The sequence below is a fragment of the Epinephelus lanceolatus genome, chromosome 2 (genome assembly GCF_041903045.1).
Source record: "Epinephelus lanceolatus isolate andai-2023 chromosome 2, ASM4190304v1, whole genome shotgun sequence".
In the NCBI taxonomy this organism is placed as follows: Eukaryota; Metazoa; Chordata; class Actinopteri; order Perciformes; family Serranidae; genus Epinephelus; species Epinephelus lanceolatus.
The window spans coordinates 34,097,766-34,116,149 of record NC_135735.1 but is presented as its reverse complement, the minus strand read 5'-3'; the positions used below and the strand labels follow the sequence as shown (position 1 = coordinate 34,116,149).

Here is an 18,384-nt window from a genome sequence, read left to right as displayed (position 1 = left end):
ACCTTGGCTGTAATGTTGCAGAACAGAGGGGATAAAACAGAATATTAACAACAGCACATGTAAAGCTCCAGTGAGAAAGATTTAGGGAAATTTAGTGGCATTTAGTAGTGAGGACTGCAGACTGCAACCAGCTCAAAGTTCTCCCGGTAAGATTCTCTTCAGCATTCATTGTTCTGGAGGTTTTTACTGGGAGCTGAATTATCTGCAGAGGTCTCTTCCTCTCTAAAGCAAATGCACGTGTTGACTTACCCATAAAAACACAGAATAAAGCAGTTTGACTAAAAACAAACAAACAAAGAAAATCAGTTCCTTCGCCGCAGAGGATCTGCCAACGACGGTGGCAAACTCAAAAACGTGAATGGCCCTATCTGGAGCCAGTGTTTGCTCTGTCCATTCTTTGGTACTGTTGAAACATGGCAGTGCAACATGGCTGTCTCCGTGGAAGAGGACTTGCTCCCTACTTAAATATAAACAGCTCATTCTCAGATAACAAAACATGACAATTGTTATTATCAGGTAATTATACACTAAAGAAAAAATACTTAATATATCATATTCCATTTCTGCCAATATATCCCCTAAATCCTACACACTGGACCTTTAAATTATCAAATATGCATAATCGCTAAGAAACAGGTATTCAAAAGCAGGGACATAATACCTAGCGAAATTGACAAAAATGACTTTTTGCCGACGACATTTTCAAGCAACTTCTCAAATTAACAATAACATAGCTATATCTGACACAATGTGCTCATAAATGTTATTTCAGGCTTAAAATACGAATCTAGTTTTTGTTTGTAATTACTAAAAAATTCAAATGGTAATTTTTTTTGTATTATCACTGTAAACTGCATATGTGACGTGTGAATAGAAAGGTTGGGGACTCAACATCAACATCTGAAACATCCAACATCCATTCACTTTCATCATTCGCCTCATCAATTTAGTATTATTACAATTAATGACCACACTAAACTGTCTTTGTTTTCAGGCCTCCTTTAAACCTCAGGTGAGGATGTGCATCCTGACACACAAAGCCTGAAGGTTAATTGTTTTCTGAGCTGCTGTTCAGTGGAATTACACTGTAAAAGAATTTCCCTGCAGGCCTTTTAAAGTAACTGGATCCCTTTAGGCTAATCCCATCAGGTAACAAAGAATGAGGGAAACACAGACCAAACAAATACTTACCGGACTAGCTGTTGGCAAATCTGGCATCCTGGAAGGCATCTGGAAGGAATTTGACATCAATGTACTTAGTCAACATTTTAAATTCAAATAAATATGAACCACCAAGATTTGCAGTACATTTGCAAAGATACAAAAGCAGTTACAATGTTATAACGTTCTGATCTCTCCTGGTGAGAAGGAAGCTCTCTGTAGTCAAAGTTTGAGGACATTAAGGAAGGTTATCTGTCAGCTGGGCAGGCAGCCCAGTTAGATTGGCCTTTAACCAAGAGAGCATTGTGAAACCTGCCAAGGGGACTCTCACTTTGATCACAGTCACATGCAGGCCGCTGGCGCAGTGTTAAGAGGGCCTATGTTCCCTAACACCTCCGAATCATCTTCCAGCAGCAGCACGTACTTTAGTTAGCAGAGGAAATCCAGTGGCAAATAATTGATGTAAAAAAAAAAAAAAACAAAGAAAAGAGTAACCTAGTATCACTGTGCGTGTACAAGAAGAGAGGAAGGAAGGCAACTTCTTCAAAATGTAACTAAAAACAGGAATGGTTGACACACAAAGAAGGAGGTTAAACAGTAAATACACATAACTGTGAGAAAGTACTTATTAAAAAACCAAGAACCTTCCAAACAAAAAGGTTCTTTTGTCTTTGCCTATTTCTATGACTTCAATACCAGCTGCTGTACCTTTAATTGAGTTAGCTTGTGTGTGCTTCTCATGCACACATGGTACATTTTGAATGAGTGGGCTGCATGCCAGACCAGTAAGAAGTCTTCCATACAATTTTAACACTGCTTTGTAAGATTCCAGTAAGTCTACAGGAAAGTCCCACTTCACATTACACACAGTAAATCATCTTTAGTTTTACTTTTCAAATAACAGTACACAAGGAAATAAATGACGATTAAAGTGGGATCTGGATTTAAGGAAATCGAATGAGTCATCCAGATGATGAAATCCAAACTTCCTAAATTAGCAGACTAACAGCAAATTAAAAAGAAAATCGATCCTTTTACCAATCAGGGACACTGTCAGCTCCTTCTGTGTTACACAGTGGGGCTACTGTGGGATGTCCCCTGTCCACTTATTTATTTGCAACAGCTATGTAATGACTTGCCACCAGTGTAAGGCAAAACACTGAGATAATCTCCATCACTATTAAAGTACGACCCCAACGCATCTCGCCGTATGCTGATGATGTACTTATATATATAGCTGAATGGGAGACATCAATTGCAACTTCACTAAACTTGCTGGAAATTTAAGTGCATTCTCTGGATTTACCATAAAGTGAATTAGTGCCTCTTTCTACCAACACAAAAAAATCCTTTTTTAAGACTCAATACATTTCAAAATAGCCTTCAGTCCTGGTAAATACTTTGGGCTCATTATTACGAGAAAACTGTAAATACTGCTACAGACAAACTGGAATAAAAGAGTGGCTGGACTTAAAAATAATACTGAACTCTGGAGGATGTTGCCTCTATCCATGGCCGGGAGGATTACTGTGATCAAGATGGCAGATCTTTTACGAATTTTCTAATTATTCTAATCAATCCCATACCAAAACTTTTAAAAGCTTGTGTAAGACAGAGACACTTGGCTAAGTTAAAGATAGAGGAAGGGTTTGGTATCCCCAACTTTAGAAGGTAATATTGGGTAATAAGTCTTTATAATGTGGCTTGGTGGAGAGAAACACTCTCTGATAAGGACAATGAGACCCCAGAATAAATTTGCCTCATGTAAAGGGATGTCACTGAGTGCACTGTTCAACAGCCCATCCAAAATAGATTATTTATACAATGGAAATACAACCATGTTCAACATACTTAAAATATGGAAACACATCAAACCATACTTAAAGATATTTCCAACTTAGACAGCCCAATACGTAATAACCATGCATTTCTACTTGAGCTCCAGGACAGGGTTTTCAGTCAGTGGAAACAGAGAGGTTTAGTCAATATAGCGGATTTTGACAACAATTTATGGTCATTTACTCAAATTAAACAGAAGTATGACCTTCTTTCACTGACTTCTTCAGATATCTACAAATCAGGGGTTTCACTAGAAGGCACCTCCACAAATTTGAAAAGATCAGTAATCAGTTAACGGATCCATGACCTCCTTTTATTATATTACAATGGCAAAGACAGATACTATCAGCACAAATAATCCTAGGGGAGTACCGGAGGGGGTGTCTTAGCAATACTAATAAATCCTCTACAAATGTTAGACACATATTAATCCACTTCAAGGTTATCCATAGACTTGATTATACAAAATCAAGATTACATGAGATACCATGAGGTATCTCCTACTAAACCTGTAATAAACGTAACACATATGAGAACATTTTGTTTTACTTTCTTTGATTATGCCCAGAAATTCAGCCATTTTGGAAGAATATATTTGAATTTCTGTCTGTGTTTGGGTGCCACATTAAATAACACTAAACACGAAATACTAATTACAAGCAGCTTCATTATGTGTGGTTTAAGCAAATACAGCTTTACTGCAGTAGTGGAGTCTGTGCCCACTGTTGAAGTGTAGCTTAGGGACCTGAATAGTGTACTATACTTGGGAGAGTGGAATTATTACTTAAACAAAAAGTCATTGTCATTTGTGAAAGTTTGGCATCCAATTCAAGCCTTTATGGACTGCATTGGCCAGTGACCTTAATAATTACCAAATTTGGGTTAGAATGAAAATAATTCTGCCAGAAAGGTCACTCTGGCAGAAAGCCCTGAAGGTTAACTTATCCCATGTGCTGTTTTGTGTATTAGTGGAGTCAATTTAACGTAAATTTTACTGCGCACAAGCCGTTATAATTTTTTTTATTACATATGTGTTGTTTTTATCTTTTATGTCCAAAAGCAAAAAAAGGGGAGGCAGTTTATTCTGTAACCGAAAATGGGCACATGATATTGTATCACATCAATCAAAGGCCCCTGAATTGTATTGAATTGAAAATGTATTGTGGAAGACTTTGTAATATCAGCAGATATCATATCTAATACCTAATTCTTACTAATCATTTTGTTTGGCGGTGCTCAGTGTGCCTTGACTGCCTTGAGTTTTTTGTCATGTATTATCTGATGTGACATTATATCACACATCCTAATTTCAAAGCATTTATAATAAAAATCCTAGCCCTTTTAACAGTACTATAAGGATCAGCATTCCCCACTGAAGGGGTAGCCAATAGTTTTCCTTTTTTCACTTTGTAATTTGCCCTCTTTACTGTCCTATGGAATAAACAGTATGTTATAAAAACAGTTAAAAAAAGACATGCGTATTCCACATTCCAATGGAGTGGGTGCTGGACCAAAGAAACATCTGGCAAAGTAGAAAACAAATACGTCCACACACCAAGCGGCTCCCATTTAGATGGATTTTAATGCAGTGTAACATTTCAAGCCTTTTGAGAAGTCTGACGAACAGCATAGATTTGAAACATTAAACCACATTAAAATACTTATAATGTAATGTAAAATCCTTATTTTTTTTCTACATTAATAGTATGTTTGACATAATTAGAAACTGTTAGCACACTATGTACATTGAATCTGTACTGTTGTTACAAAAACATTGTCATTCACAGTCTTAAATCAATGCATAATTTTTCATGACAATTTCATGGAACAACAAACAATTAAAACTATTGAACGAATTATCCATTTCTAAAAACTAAAATAAATATCCCTAAGAAGCAATGATACACAGGTTCATCACTGGTCTTCCCCCTCACTTAACGCTGTAATAATAGTGACAGACATAAACATCAAAATTATGTGGAAACAGACTCATTTAGTCTTTGGAGAGTAGTGGTTAGGGTTTGGGCCTACTTTAACACACACCATGCAATTACACTGTTTCCATGGCTATCACCACAAGGCACACTACAGGACGACTAAGCACATACCTGTGGGGGTCCTTTGACACTGGAAGTATGTACACACATTCCCGCTTGGTGAAAGTGCTTTCTATCCAGGGTTTCTGGGACTGCAAACAAAAGAGAGACAGTTGCATATTGTGAGCAATGGACGTCAGCTGATGTTCCTCATTTGTGTTTACGGCTTTATTATATTTGAATTCTAAAAAGTCAAGCTGCCGAGAAAATGGTCCCCTGTGGATGCTGAAAACAATGCTCCTCTGTGTAGCAATTTATTGAGTGCTTGTACAAACAGGGCTGACATTATATCCATTGTATTTTCACAAAGACAAGGAAACAGAACACGTGGATAAATCAAAAGTGGTAAGCTGTCTCTTTTACTTCAGTTAAGTCAATTTTCCCCGAAAATGACGGAACATCCTAAAAGGGGGCTTGTAACCCCTTAATCCAGGATTTAGTCACTGGAAATCAAAGGGATTAGATGTTTTAATAAATAAAAAAATACAAATTTACTTCGTAAAATTAGGACAAGTATGATTCAGGAGGCACGCCAGCTACAGGTGCCTGTTATAAAGTACAATAAAATAATCTCAGTCTGTATCACTATTCCTTTAAAACAAGGATTTATGTTGCAGGAATTTTCAATTAAATGCCTCATGCCTTATTGTTCCCCCAGTGCAGCTCAGAGCGATTAGCACCATTAATCCTTCCCGGCACAAAGCAGGAAACCTGCAAGCACCGTCACCTGCTTCACACCAAAGCGTTTCAACTACTCCTGAAACTCAAACAATAGTATTACAACAACCAGGGATGGAAATGCTGTCGGTCAATGTGACTGTTTAGTTAAATACAGACCGCGTAGCTACAGAAGTGACACAGCATAAAGCAACAGTTCCATGTCCAAATTTCAATCAATCATTTTATCTCTCCCTAAAGTCACTTATCTCTGGTGCCAAAGTCCCATCCATAGTGCCTCAGGTTCTATACTGCCTACAACAAATGGCGGTTTTACAGAAACGTCTAAACAAACAGGTCATCCCGCCACTTGACCAGTGACACCGAGCCGCTGAGTATGTACCTGGATGTACTCCTCTTCATCTCTGTGTTTAAGGGCTTTGTACAGGAACATGCCAAGGCTCCTTCATGCATCTCCTTGACAAACCACAGTCACCACAGCCTCCCGTGAGCGCTGGATCATCAGCAACAAAATCACTATACTTCTCTCCGTTTCCGTCTCTCAGAACAAGTTTCCATCCAGGTCTCAAAGTCTACAGCGATGCCGTAACCATACAGATCCGGCCTGAGTTAAAAGCTGAGTGATCAGTAAGAGGTTGCAGCTTCCAAACTCCATCCACGGTTAATCTGTAAGGAGCCACTCAGGGGGCAGATGAATGTGTCTGAGACCAACTAGATATTATACTTAGGCTGGGGAGAAAGAGGCGAGGGAGGCGGGGGTGTGGGAGAGGATTAGTGGATGGGCAGAGGCCTCAGTGATATATACCTAGTTGTCTACTGAGGACACACCACCAACTGTGATTCATGCAGCACACACAAAACCACTCCCAACAACACACACAAGGTCCGCACTTATCTTGAAGCTCATTTTCAAAAGAGCAGCATTAAAACAAACGTAATCCAGATCAAACTGAGGGCAGCAAACTAATGTTAATCCTGGGTACTTTTAAATTTATCTAACCTTTATTGGACTATAGTAACACTGAACCTAAAACACAGGTTCACATATTTACACAAGACAGTGGTTTTGATGTTCACACTGAACGTCCTGTATGGAAAACTTATATAGTGGGCGTGTCCACACAGAGCAACCATGACAGATTAATCTTTCTCTTCTCACAGCACTACTGGAGATCATTTATGAGCTGAGTGATGGCAACATCAAACACATGTTAAAGGAATACTTCACCCACAAAATCATCATTTGTATATCAATTACTCACCCCATTTTGAGTTGAAATTGTGAAGAATACTTTGTTTTTCTCACATGCCTCCAAGTTGAACAAAGAATCCAAAAACTGAGAAAATTCTTGATGAATAAGAGTAAAGGGGGCCACGCTTATCAACAGCAAGACTATATCAAAACAAGTTTTATTTATCTAGTCGTATGCTCAGTACCTCCCAAACACATGCATTTCCTGCTAAAACCTTACTATTTAAAACTATTTGTCATACAAGTAGCGTGCCTGGGCAACCATGTGCGTTTGAACTCTGCTTGTTTGTTCCGGTGAGCAGGCGCACAACAAGTCGTATAAAGAGGTGTTTTAAATAGGTAGGTTTTAGCAAAAATGGATGGGTTTGGTAAATACTCGGCATGCAACTGGATAATTAGACTTGGATCATGCTGCAAGAGTTTGTGAGAGTTTGTGAACAGATGTTTTGATAAACTTTTGCTGTTGTTAAACCAAGTCCTCTTTACTTCAATTCTTCAAGAATTTTCTCAGCTTTTGGATTCTTCGTTCACTTTGGAGGCATGTGAGAAAAACGGTTTTCTTTATAAATTCAGCATAATACAAGGTGAGTAACTGATACATAAATGATCATTTTGTGGGTGAAGTATTCTCTTTATGGTTTCATTTCAACTTAATTTGGCATTTTAAACACTGTTTAGACCTACAACTACATTGCTGACATTGGCATCAAGGTTTTTCTCTCTCATTAAAGTCCATTTTGCATGTATAGTGCCGATTTTGTATCTACAATTCATTTTTCGAATTCTCGCTTGCGGTTAACACAGTATGTCCTAAAGGTTTAAATGAATCATTACAAATGATCTGATGAGTGTGATGTTTTTGTAGGTGTGAACTATTATCTTGACAGAGGGAATTATCACCTCTTTCACTATGTATTTATGTTTTGGCTGAACCTTGCCCCTGAACCCAGAATTAACCACAGTGTAGACAAACCTGCACTTAAGTTACATCATCGAAACCACTTATTTAGAGGGAAAAATAAAAGTGAATGGACTTGGAAGGTTATGAAAGTACTGAATACAGAGTATCGTCATGAAAGAGCAGCTATGAAAGTAATACAAAGGTTCTCAACAAAATCAAATCTTTAGAAAATCTTTAGAATAGTTCAAAATATTTGGAAAATATGCTTACTTGCTTTCTTATTAAGAGTTACAGGAGGGGATCACTCTTGCATACAGTATGTCTCTAAAACATGACGCTGGAGCCAGGAGATGTTTGCTAAGGTTAACATAAAGACTGAAAACGGGAAAACCTGCCTGGCTCGCCCAAAGGTGACAAAAATCCTCCTCCCAGCACCTGTAAAGCTCTAAAACCTTTAAATAGAGCTAGGCTAGATGACTCCACCTGTTTCTAGTCTTTATGTTAAGCTCAACTAACCTCCTGGCTCCAGCCTCATATTTAACAGACAAACATATAATTGGTATTAATCCTCTCATCTCTCTGCAAGACAATGAAAAAGTGCATTTCACAAAAACTATTCCTTTAAGTTTCTGTATTTGAAATATATAGTATCCAGCAACACACCTAGTGTACATAATTCCCTGTAAATACCAAAAATGGTATATTACACATTTCTTGTACAGTGTGCTGTGACTATAGTCAACAATAGAGTATGAAGATTTTTATATAGTATTAACTTTACTAGTATAGAGCATGTAATTACCGCGCAGCTCGTGTCACAGCCGTACAATCAGAGCTTCAGTTAATAATGGTAATTGGTACATTGGATTTTGGTGTGCCAATTAGCAAATGCTGACAGCAGCACTATTATTAATGTTTGCTGACCTTCATCAAATGTAGCTGTCAATCTCAAGAACTCTCCATCTGTTAATATGTGGTCATTAATTTAACTGTGTGGCCTGCCTACCATTTGTGAGTCATGCTGTTGATGTGATGTTATTATTACACCCTGCCCTGTAATTGTATACCGCAAGTCACTGACTCTTCAGTGCCCCCGTACTGACCTGATCAGTGACTGCGCTGTGCTGTGGAAGAATGCTTTCCACAACAACGCTGGCGGCATCTCGAGCTAACAAAGTGTTAATGAGGCAGATGAAGCCGGACTGTGCTCTGCTAACCTGTAACCATGGTACCTGAGAATGTCAGGCAACAAAAGACTCGAACACTTCAGAGCCACTGCCAAAACCACATGAACACACTCTCACTCTCCTGCTTCCTCACTCCCTCCCTCTTCCTCTTGGAGCTCCAGCTTTTATGATTACTTTGTTCCTGTAGGAAATATAAGCCAGCACCTTTCCATCCCTCTGGGTTCGACAATGTAGGCTGCTGAGAGTTTTGTTTATGGGCAACTGTGTGTGTGTGTGTGTGTGTGTGTGTGTGTGTGATCACGTTCATCTGCACCAAAAACGGACATGGTAGTGAATATGTTCGAATGTAGAAAGACAAATCTGACCACATACTGTTCCTTTATCTTCCTACTGTCATCCAACACACACACACACACACACACACAAAGTCACAAAGACACACACACACACACACACACACACACACACACACACTGTGAACTCAGAAACCTTGCCAACTGAGCTCTTCCTTCCCCCTCCTTCTTCTTTTTCCCAACAATGTAACGAGGCTGGCTGGTCGACCCATCATTCCTCTGGCCCTGCGTGACGTAATAGGGGCTGAGATAACATCTGGCTTGGCAATTCTAGTACCCATTTAGAAAGAGCGGAGGATCTGGGGTCAGCACTTCAGTGTGAGCGGTAGTCAAAGAGAAGAGACTTTCTCAGAGAACCAGCAAAAGCTGTTTTACTTCTCCGCTGTGTACTTTGAGAATTTGCTATCAAGGTGTGACTGGCTTCAAGAAGTTTGCAACTCTTTGTAATAGAAGACAGACAGAAGATTTGGGTTTGAAGAGATAAGGTTCAGAGTTACCAGAAAAATTAAATTACGCTGAGCAGCAAATTAACCCAACTGCCTCACCATCCTGGTACAACAATGATTACAATTGAAGCACTGGTCTATGGCTGTAAGCATGGGCGCAGAACTAGGGCATCCTCCACGGTACAGTGAGCTGAGGCTCCTGTCGTGAGTTTTTTTCCACGCCATAACCTTAATTCCTCACCGCTGTTTCTCTTTGCATCAAGTCACATCACAGTGATATGATAATGATATGATAATCACAGTTATTCTGATCAATACTGAAATCACAATTATTCATCTTGATTATTTAATGGATGATAATGTACAAATCTTTGCATCAAAATAAGACTTAAAATAAGATTCTTCTTCACCTGAATTCAGTGCATCTCTTGAAGCTACATTTAAAAAATGAGTGTTTATTGGACACACATCGTTAGGCAAATGGCGTGTAACTGCATCGGTTATTTCAGTCCATCTCTGGGAGCTGGATGGATACAGTGGCGTTCAGTGCAGTGTTGCTGTTATGGATGCCTGAGTTGATGCTGGACAAGGACGGGGATTCAGTGAGGTAACATTAGCGACGTTATCATTCTTAGCCGTCATTGTACTGCAGTTTATGGTGTTTTATTGGGTGATTGACCAAGTTGTGTTGCTTTGCTTGTCTTATTCGGTCTAAATCCAAAATACTTCCGAACATCGGATGAAGATCCTTTTCAAGGGACTAGCTCTTCACTCTCTGCTCCAGACACTTGATTTTCATTTTGCCTTTTCATTTCCTAGCTGCTGTCTGTTTTATATTACTCTTCTTGTCTACTTTGGACAAGAGGCTGACACAGTTTCGGAAATCCTGTTGGTCACTACTTTTTATATATAAATATGCAGCTCTAAAATGAATAAATGCTATCGTCTTTATTATTGAAAAAACAACATAGGAATGGGATGCGATGGGAGTCATTCTTTTGGGATTGGGTTCTGTCATGGGATTGGGACCAGACAGGAGTTTCTTTGTGGGAGTGGGATCAGACAGGAGTGAAAATCCACTTCGTATCATCCTCTAGTCTAGACTGAAGCTGCAACATTCAGGAAAGTTTTCACAGTCTGTCACTGCGGGATGTGTGAGCACAGCAGCATGACAGGTGTAATGGCTGTTAGTTTGGGAAGCGCTTTATTTAATATACAGCTGAGTTTACTATAAGCAGTGCATGCATTTTAAACATCAATATTGCAGTTAATCATGTTTAATTTAACTGCCGGAGGCCAAAATCGTGATCTAGATTAATATTTGAGTAATCGTTCAGCTTTGGTAGATCTGGAACGATTAGTAGATTTATCAATAAGCCAACAGACAGAAAATTAATCTGCAACAATTTATTCATTTAAGTGATTTTTAAGCAAAAATGCAGAGAATTCTTTAGTTTTATTTGTTTGTTTGTTTTGTTTTTGTGAATATCTGATGGTTTCTTTTTATATGATTTCTTTTTTAGGTTTAAATAACAGTAAATTGAATATTTGGGGTTTTCAAATGTTGGTTGGACAAAACAAGTAGGAAACTGTGATGAAAGGGTTCATTATTTTCTCTCCTTTTATGGACCAAACGATTAATCGAGAAAGTAAGAGGCAGATAATCGATAGGTGCAGCCCTACAATCACAAAAGCAAAGAGTGCCAACAAATGTGCTGATATCAGACCTGTTTCTCAAGTCATCTAACCAATCCAAAGTCAAGTCTTTCTTCTGCCAGAGCAAGTCTCAAACTAAGTTTTCCTTTGGAAATCTTAAGTCTTTCATGTCATGTGTCTGTATAATGGCACATTACACATTCATAACAGTGCAGTAGTTTTACCAGATTTGAACATTTTCCTGTTTCTCAAATGTTTTCCAATGGCCGAAGCTGTGCTTTAATGGAACCTTTATTTGATAAAGAGGCTGTGCTATAAATTCATGCTACGAAAAAGAAATGAATGAGTGTTCCTAGTTTATTTTGCATACTTGACATTCAAACACAAAGGTCAGGAGAGCCCAGTACAAGTTTTTAAGTGGTCTCATGTGCCTCTAAGGACACAATGTCAGGAGGACCATCATAAATTTAATCATAATAATTCAAATAAAAAGTCACAATATGCCTCACAACATGAAAGTCCAAGTCAGATCTCAAGGCCTGATTTTGGTGACCTGGCTTATATCCAAACCTCAAGTTTGCAGCTCGAGCCAACACAACTAGTACAAGTAAATCTTTCTGACAGAGCCAAGGCCGAATCAAAATAGGCCTTTGTATTGGCTTCATTAAAATAGAATATGTATCACACTATGAGACATTTTAACACAGAAACACCTCATCAATTTGCAATCCTTGCCACATGTTAGGTGTTTAGGATTAAGGATTCCCTTTAGCCAACAGATAAGACACTTACAGACAAAACAACCAAATGATAATACAATCAGAAAAGTATAATTAACACTATTTTTCTGTCAAATATACTACTACATTCTTAATTATATCCATTTCTATGTATATACTAAATTAATAAACACTGAATGTACATACAAACAACATATTCCTGTTTTCCCATTTTAACCTCCAGATAAGATTCCTGGAAGGTTGTTAAGTCAGTTCCTACAGTCATGAGACCAAAGTGTGACAGCTCTTCAGCTCTCACCCTTGTGCCCCCTGGACATAGCTCTGAAACACTACACAGCATGAGCTGACACCATGCTGGCATGCCACCCTGAGTCCTGCCTCCAAGCAGATGTATAACCTAGTAATGTTAAGCATGTGATGGCTATTCATGTCAGCATCTGGTGCTCATGGTTATGTTAGCCTATGAAAACCAGGGTTAAATCAGTCTCAGGATAGTAGACAGGAACAGTGCCAAGTTCCTGACCAATAACAAAGAGAGGAACTAAATAAAATAGCATACTTCTCCTACACATATTACACAATAACTGCAACACAAGAGATATACTAAGCTGGTATTCCCTCCAGTGCTCTTTGGGTGAGCGCATGCAAGTCAGCTGCGTGTCCGACCAGGAGCTACAGCTCTGCACAGTGAGGGGAAGCAGTATGTGTGTGTGTGTGTGTGTGTGTGTGTGTGTGTGTGTGTGTGTGTTTGTGGTGGGGGGGGGATCAGCTGGATAAGATCTGCAGGGGAGCACTCCATTCATAAAATCAACAAACTGAGACTCTGTGACCAATTTTTTTTTTTGAAACCCCAATCCAGGGCTGCTGGAAAAACTTTATCAGCCATCTTCAAATGGGCTTGTGTGTGTGGTGCAAATGGATTAGCGCGTGAGATAACCCCGCTCAGAGAAGCATGTCACGGTCACTCTGCAGGCTGAAACACGCAAGCACTCTAACACAATACACACACAAACAGTCACACACACTAGTTGTGCTAGAAGCTATTCTGGAGCACAACAAAGTGATGCAAGACCATTTTCGACCAGCTCACAGAGCGCTAAAGCTGATGACCAGTTCAACGATCCATGGTTATGTAAGACACTGTGACCTGCAATCATAAAGCTGTATTACAGATTGGCGATATAGATCAAATCACGCCGACTACTCTGATGAACCAGACTGACATTGGTTGATCAACATTTATCAGCGCTGCTATCAGACTATCACACTGCTCAGAGCAGTAGCACAGGAGTGTCTCCCAAGTAAGCTGGGGCATGTGACCGGCTCAGGTCAGCACTGTGGGAAATAAGACATTTTTACACTGAGGCAAAGGACAGGCACCTGCTGCGCCGGCGTCTCATCGAATAAAGGACATGCTATATCATACCATACTGTGACGTCATCAACATAGGACAACTTCTGGCAAATGCATGTGACTGTTCAATATGAGTTCAATGAACAACAAATATGTGCAGCTCCATGGCCATCACTAGAGCTGCATCGATGAGTCGATTAATCGATTAAGGCTGACACATAGAGACAGACAACCATTCACACTCACATTCACACCTACGGACAATTTAGAGTCACCAGTTAACCTGCATGTGTTTGGACCATGGGAGGAAGCTGGAGTACCCAGAGAAAACCCACGCTGACATGAGAAGAACATGCAAACTCTGCACAGAAGAGCTCCCTCCTGGGATCAAACCAGGAAACCTTTTGCTGTGAGGCGACAGTGCTAACCACCACACCACACTTGCCGCCTGTACATAATCGTAGTCGTTTTAGTACATTTTTAAGCAAAAAGCTCAAACATTTTCTGGTTTTATGGTTCTTAAACGTGACAATCCAATGCTTTTCTTTGAAATTTGCACAGCTTTGGATTTTTGGATAGCTGGTTGGATTAAACAGACTATCTGAAGACATCAAGTCAGGCTCTGGGAAATCACATAGGCATGTATCCCTATTTTTGTTATTGTATTGACGAATCGATTGATCGAGAAAATAATGAGCTAATCAGTCGCTAATAAAAATAATTGTTAGTTGCAGCCGTAGCATCACATCCACATCATTAATGACCTGTTTGGACTGCCAATAATCACATCTAAAATATGGTCAGGTAATATAACTTTCAAAATGTGTCTACTGTCAGAGACTCTCTTTATACCTTGATAACTCTCACTTTAATATCTCAGGTTGTATGAGGCCATTGTAGGAAATGCTGTACACTAATGAGCACAACTGTTAAGACAGAGATAGTATGATTTTTGCATCCAGTGATGATTAACTGTTATTTGACAGGTCTTCTCACTACTTATTTTCTAAAAGAAATGTACTACATTATCAGTGCCATAATCTAAAATAGCAGTACCCTGACACAGGATCATACAGGTCACTCACACCTCATATGAACCATCATCACAGTGTTGATATCTAAGCACTGGCTGTGTTATGACAGTAGATATTGTCAGTGTTACCCAGCTCTGCACACTATGTAAAAGTAACACTGTATGGTCAATAATGACTCACAACCTTGGCTACACGTCCTCCACTCTCTCCATTGACTCTGAGCTAATAGACCAGAGAGGGCTAGACAGGAAATCCTTGTGAGAAGAGGAGGCCGAGCTCGTCCCGAGGAGGAAGAGGAAAAGTTACAACTCCACAAATACCAGTGTTGTCTTCAGCAATGTCTGCAGCAGGCCTACATCATGTAACTGTCTCCAGACAGCCCACAGCCGTGAGTGGGCGCACAGAGGTCTAACAAAGGTCTGTGATAATAAATGCACTGTTTCAACATCACTTAACTTTCCCCGGCGCTGTAGGACTAAAGGCATTCACCGGACTTGGCAGCCACTCAAGGTGGCATTGACTTGTTACTGGCAATGACAGCGTGTCTTGTCCGACATCTGAGACAGCTGCTAGAAATGTGTCTCAAACAAGTGCCAGCTGCTGTGAAGAGCACTCTTTTATCTGTCTTTGTCTGGTGAAGAGAGAGGCTCTGTCTGTGTTGTCTCACGGCACAGAAACCGCTGCTAACATCAGCCAGCTACCGCAGCTAGTTAGCTTAGGTTAAGTACCTAGCATTTAGCGCTAGCGAGCTAGCTATTTAGCCTGCTAACGTTACGCCCGTGTGTGATTTGGGGGTTTTCTCGCTAGACGGTGTGTCACCGTGTACACTTTACTCATTACGTGTGTGTCACAGTGTGTTAGCAGTGAAGCCAGGCAGTCGGCAAACACAGCAAATGCCATCGGGGTCTCGACTGGGTACCTGACAGGCAGGAGGCAGCATGCATGGGGGGACCTGCCACTCAAAACCTCCGATCAGTCACGACGATCCTCAGCGCCAATTTGACAACACTATTAAACCCAGAGGACGACAGATGACTACTGAGATAGGGTCACATACCATTCTCTTCACCGTTGAGACTCAGGAAGAGCTGTGTCGTGGCTTTTATCCATCTATCGGCGGTGCTCTCGGTTAGCCTTGGAAGGAAAGCCCGGTGGACGTTGGAGAGATCCGCTTCGGCTGCAGCTCCAACGGAAGGTTGCTTTTTCATAATTGTGCGACTCCAGACTGACGCTGCATGACGAGCCGGCTGACTCAGCCAGCACACTGTCACATGGCTGAGGCGGAGCCAGCGGCCACATGTGCGCTTTGTTTTAGTTCCTACACAAACTATACTGAACCAACAGCCAACAAAACCATACATTATTCTAACTTCCCACGTCCTGTCGCACTTATTTAGCATGGCTGACTGTTAATGGTGCTCACACAGTCATTAAAAGACTCTGAATTGCCCTAAAATACCCCATAAAAAATTATTCTCTTTAATAAGGCACCCTTTCCTCAGTACCTTCATAGTTCATAAATCATAAAGGCTTGCTAATGCTTTACAAATTAGTCAGAAGCTATTTATAAGCAGTGGCGCCCCCACACTTTTTGTGGCCAGAGGGGGCCACTGAAAATCTTGGGGTGGCGCACCAAAACCAAAACCATAACTGAATTTCAGGAGTTTGATGATGATGTTGAAGCAATAGGCTAAACTATGTCAATATGGAGAGTTCAGGAATCACACATTGCTGTACTTTAGTTTCTTATTTTACAGTTGAATCTCCTTTTATGTCTGGAACCTCCTGGCTATGACAGGCTTGAGGTGCGTCCACATTGAGGACTTGGCTCAGATTAATCTGATCTGGGTTGATTCGGCGATGGGAACCCAGCGGCCACATGCCTTTGTTGACGTATACCCCAGCGGGATTCAAGCCCTGGACCTTCCACATGGATTACAGATGCGCTAATCACTAAACTAGGGTGGCCCCTTCTTATTTTGTAGTTAACATTATTAATTATGGCGGCACAGTGGTGTAGTGGTTAGCATTGTCACTTCACATTAAGAGTGTTCCTGGATCAATCCCAGGAATCTGTCAATCTGTGTGGAGTTTGCATGTTCTCCTCATGTCAGCATGGGTTTTCTCCGGGTACTCCTGCTTCCTCCCACAGTCCAAAGACATGCAGGTTGGGGATAGATTAATTGGTGACTCTAAATTGTGAATGTGAATGGTTGTCTGTCTCTATGTGTCAGCCCTGCAATAGTCTGGTGACCTGTCCAGAATGTACCCTGCCGCTCGCCCAATGTCAGCTGGAATAGGCTCCAGCCCCCCGCAGCCCCCAAGAGGATAAGCGGTTACTAATTATCTGATATAAAGGAGGTGGCCAGAGTGGCCTTTTTTCACCTAACAAACATTACTAAGATTCGACCTAACCTTTCATTAAATGATGCTGAGATCCTTATTCATGCTTTTGTTATGTCACAGCTAGATTATTGCACTGCCCTTCTGTCAGGTTTGCCAAAGAAGAGTGTTTGAGGTCTTCAGATGGTACAGAACGCAGCATCTCATGTTCTATGAGCATGTTACTCATGTGTTGGCCTCGCTCCACTGGCTTCCCGCAGAGGTTAGATCAGACTTTAAAGTGCTGTTGCTCACATATAGAATTGTGAATGCCATTGCACCACAGTACTTGTCAGACCTGGTTAAACCATACACGCCGACACGTGACTTGCGCTCCCAGGGGACTCATCTTCTAAGTGTCCCCAAGGTCTGCAGAAAGACGATTGGTGAGCGTTCTTTTTTATTTCGTGCACCAACCTTGTGGAACAATCTATTGGTATTAGGCAGGCATGTTCAGTTGATGTATTTAAAGCAAAGCTAAAGACCCATTTGTTCACTGTTGTGTATAAGTCTTGATTTGTCCATTTATTGTTGTCTGTCATTGTTTTATTGTGTTTTATTTATTGTAGACTGTTTTTAGTAGCCTTTCTGTTTTTAATGATGTACAGCACTGATTGAAAGTGCTTTACAAATAAATTTATTATTATTATATACATGGACTGACATCTGTGCAGTTAACATTTTTTGAGTACCACAACACTCCTGTTTTAATGTGTTATCTATCTATGTATGTAATGTGATTCATTGTTCTTCAAATAGGTGTCATTTTCCTTAAAAAGGGAGAACGTTGATTGTAAGGAACATGGCATTTACTGGGAACAGGCCTTCTCAAGTTTAGGGGAGATTTGTGGGTCCCCATAGAAATCATTTTCATTCAGATATCTTTAGGTAAGTTTTCAAGGGACCCTTTTAAAAAAGGCCATAATAGTTGTTCCCTTGCCAAGGAAGGTGTAGCCTAATTTTGGACCCTCATTCAGTATCTTTTCCACCAAGCAATGTCCACATGGTTGATGCATTATTACTGGATGCCTGGTGTTGTCTAGTTTCCCAGTGCTACCTTTGCACCAGCTTTCAAAAAAAGTGTCTCATGGCCTCTTAAAGACACTAACGTTGGACTCCAATTATTTTCAGGGTGTGGAGTTACCATATTGTGAAAAGTCCCTGTGCACCCACAGGGATTTTTGACAGTTTCACTGTTAATCCTCAACCACATTTTCTGTCTTTATGACTTCATCATAAAGAACCCTCCTACAGTATGAACTCCTACTCCCTGATAGTACATTTGCAGAGCACCTAGACCAAATT

The 18,384-nt window shown here is 40.3% G+C and overlaps 1 protein-coding gene across 6 annotated transcripts in view; it reads right to left on the bottom strand.

Annotated features, from left to right (window-relative positions):
* The window catches only part of trpm7 (transient receptor potential cation channel, subfamily M, member 7), a 63,914-nt gene extending 47,978 nt beyond the window's left edge, over window positions 1–15,936 (bottom strand). For 3 of the 6 annotated variants that reach the window (XM_078161022.1, XM_078161023.1, XM_078161024.1), the window contains exons 1-3: window positions 6,157–6,317; window positions 5,109–5,188; window positions 1,192–1,230 (exon numbers count right to left, since the gene is read on the bottom strand). In XM_078161022.1, the coding sequence (XP_078017148.1) occupies window positions 1,192–1,230; window positions 5,109–5,188; window positions 6,157–6,207 (170 nt within the window). In that variant the 5' untranslated portion in view covers window positions 6,208–6,317. Of the gene's footprint in view, window positions 1–1,191; window positions 1,231–5,108; window positions 5,189–6,156; window positions 6,348–15,754 lie in introns of those variants that run through there. The other 3 variants (XM_033615203.2, XM_078161025.1, XM_078161021.1) reach the window with 3 other exon arrangements.
* Window positions 15,937–18,384: the final 2,448 nt, after the last annotated feature.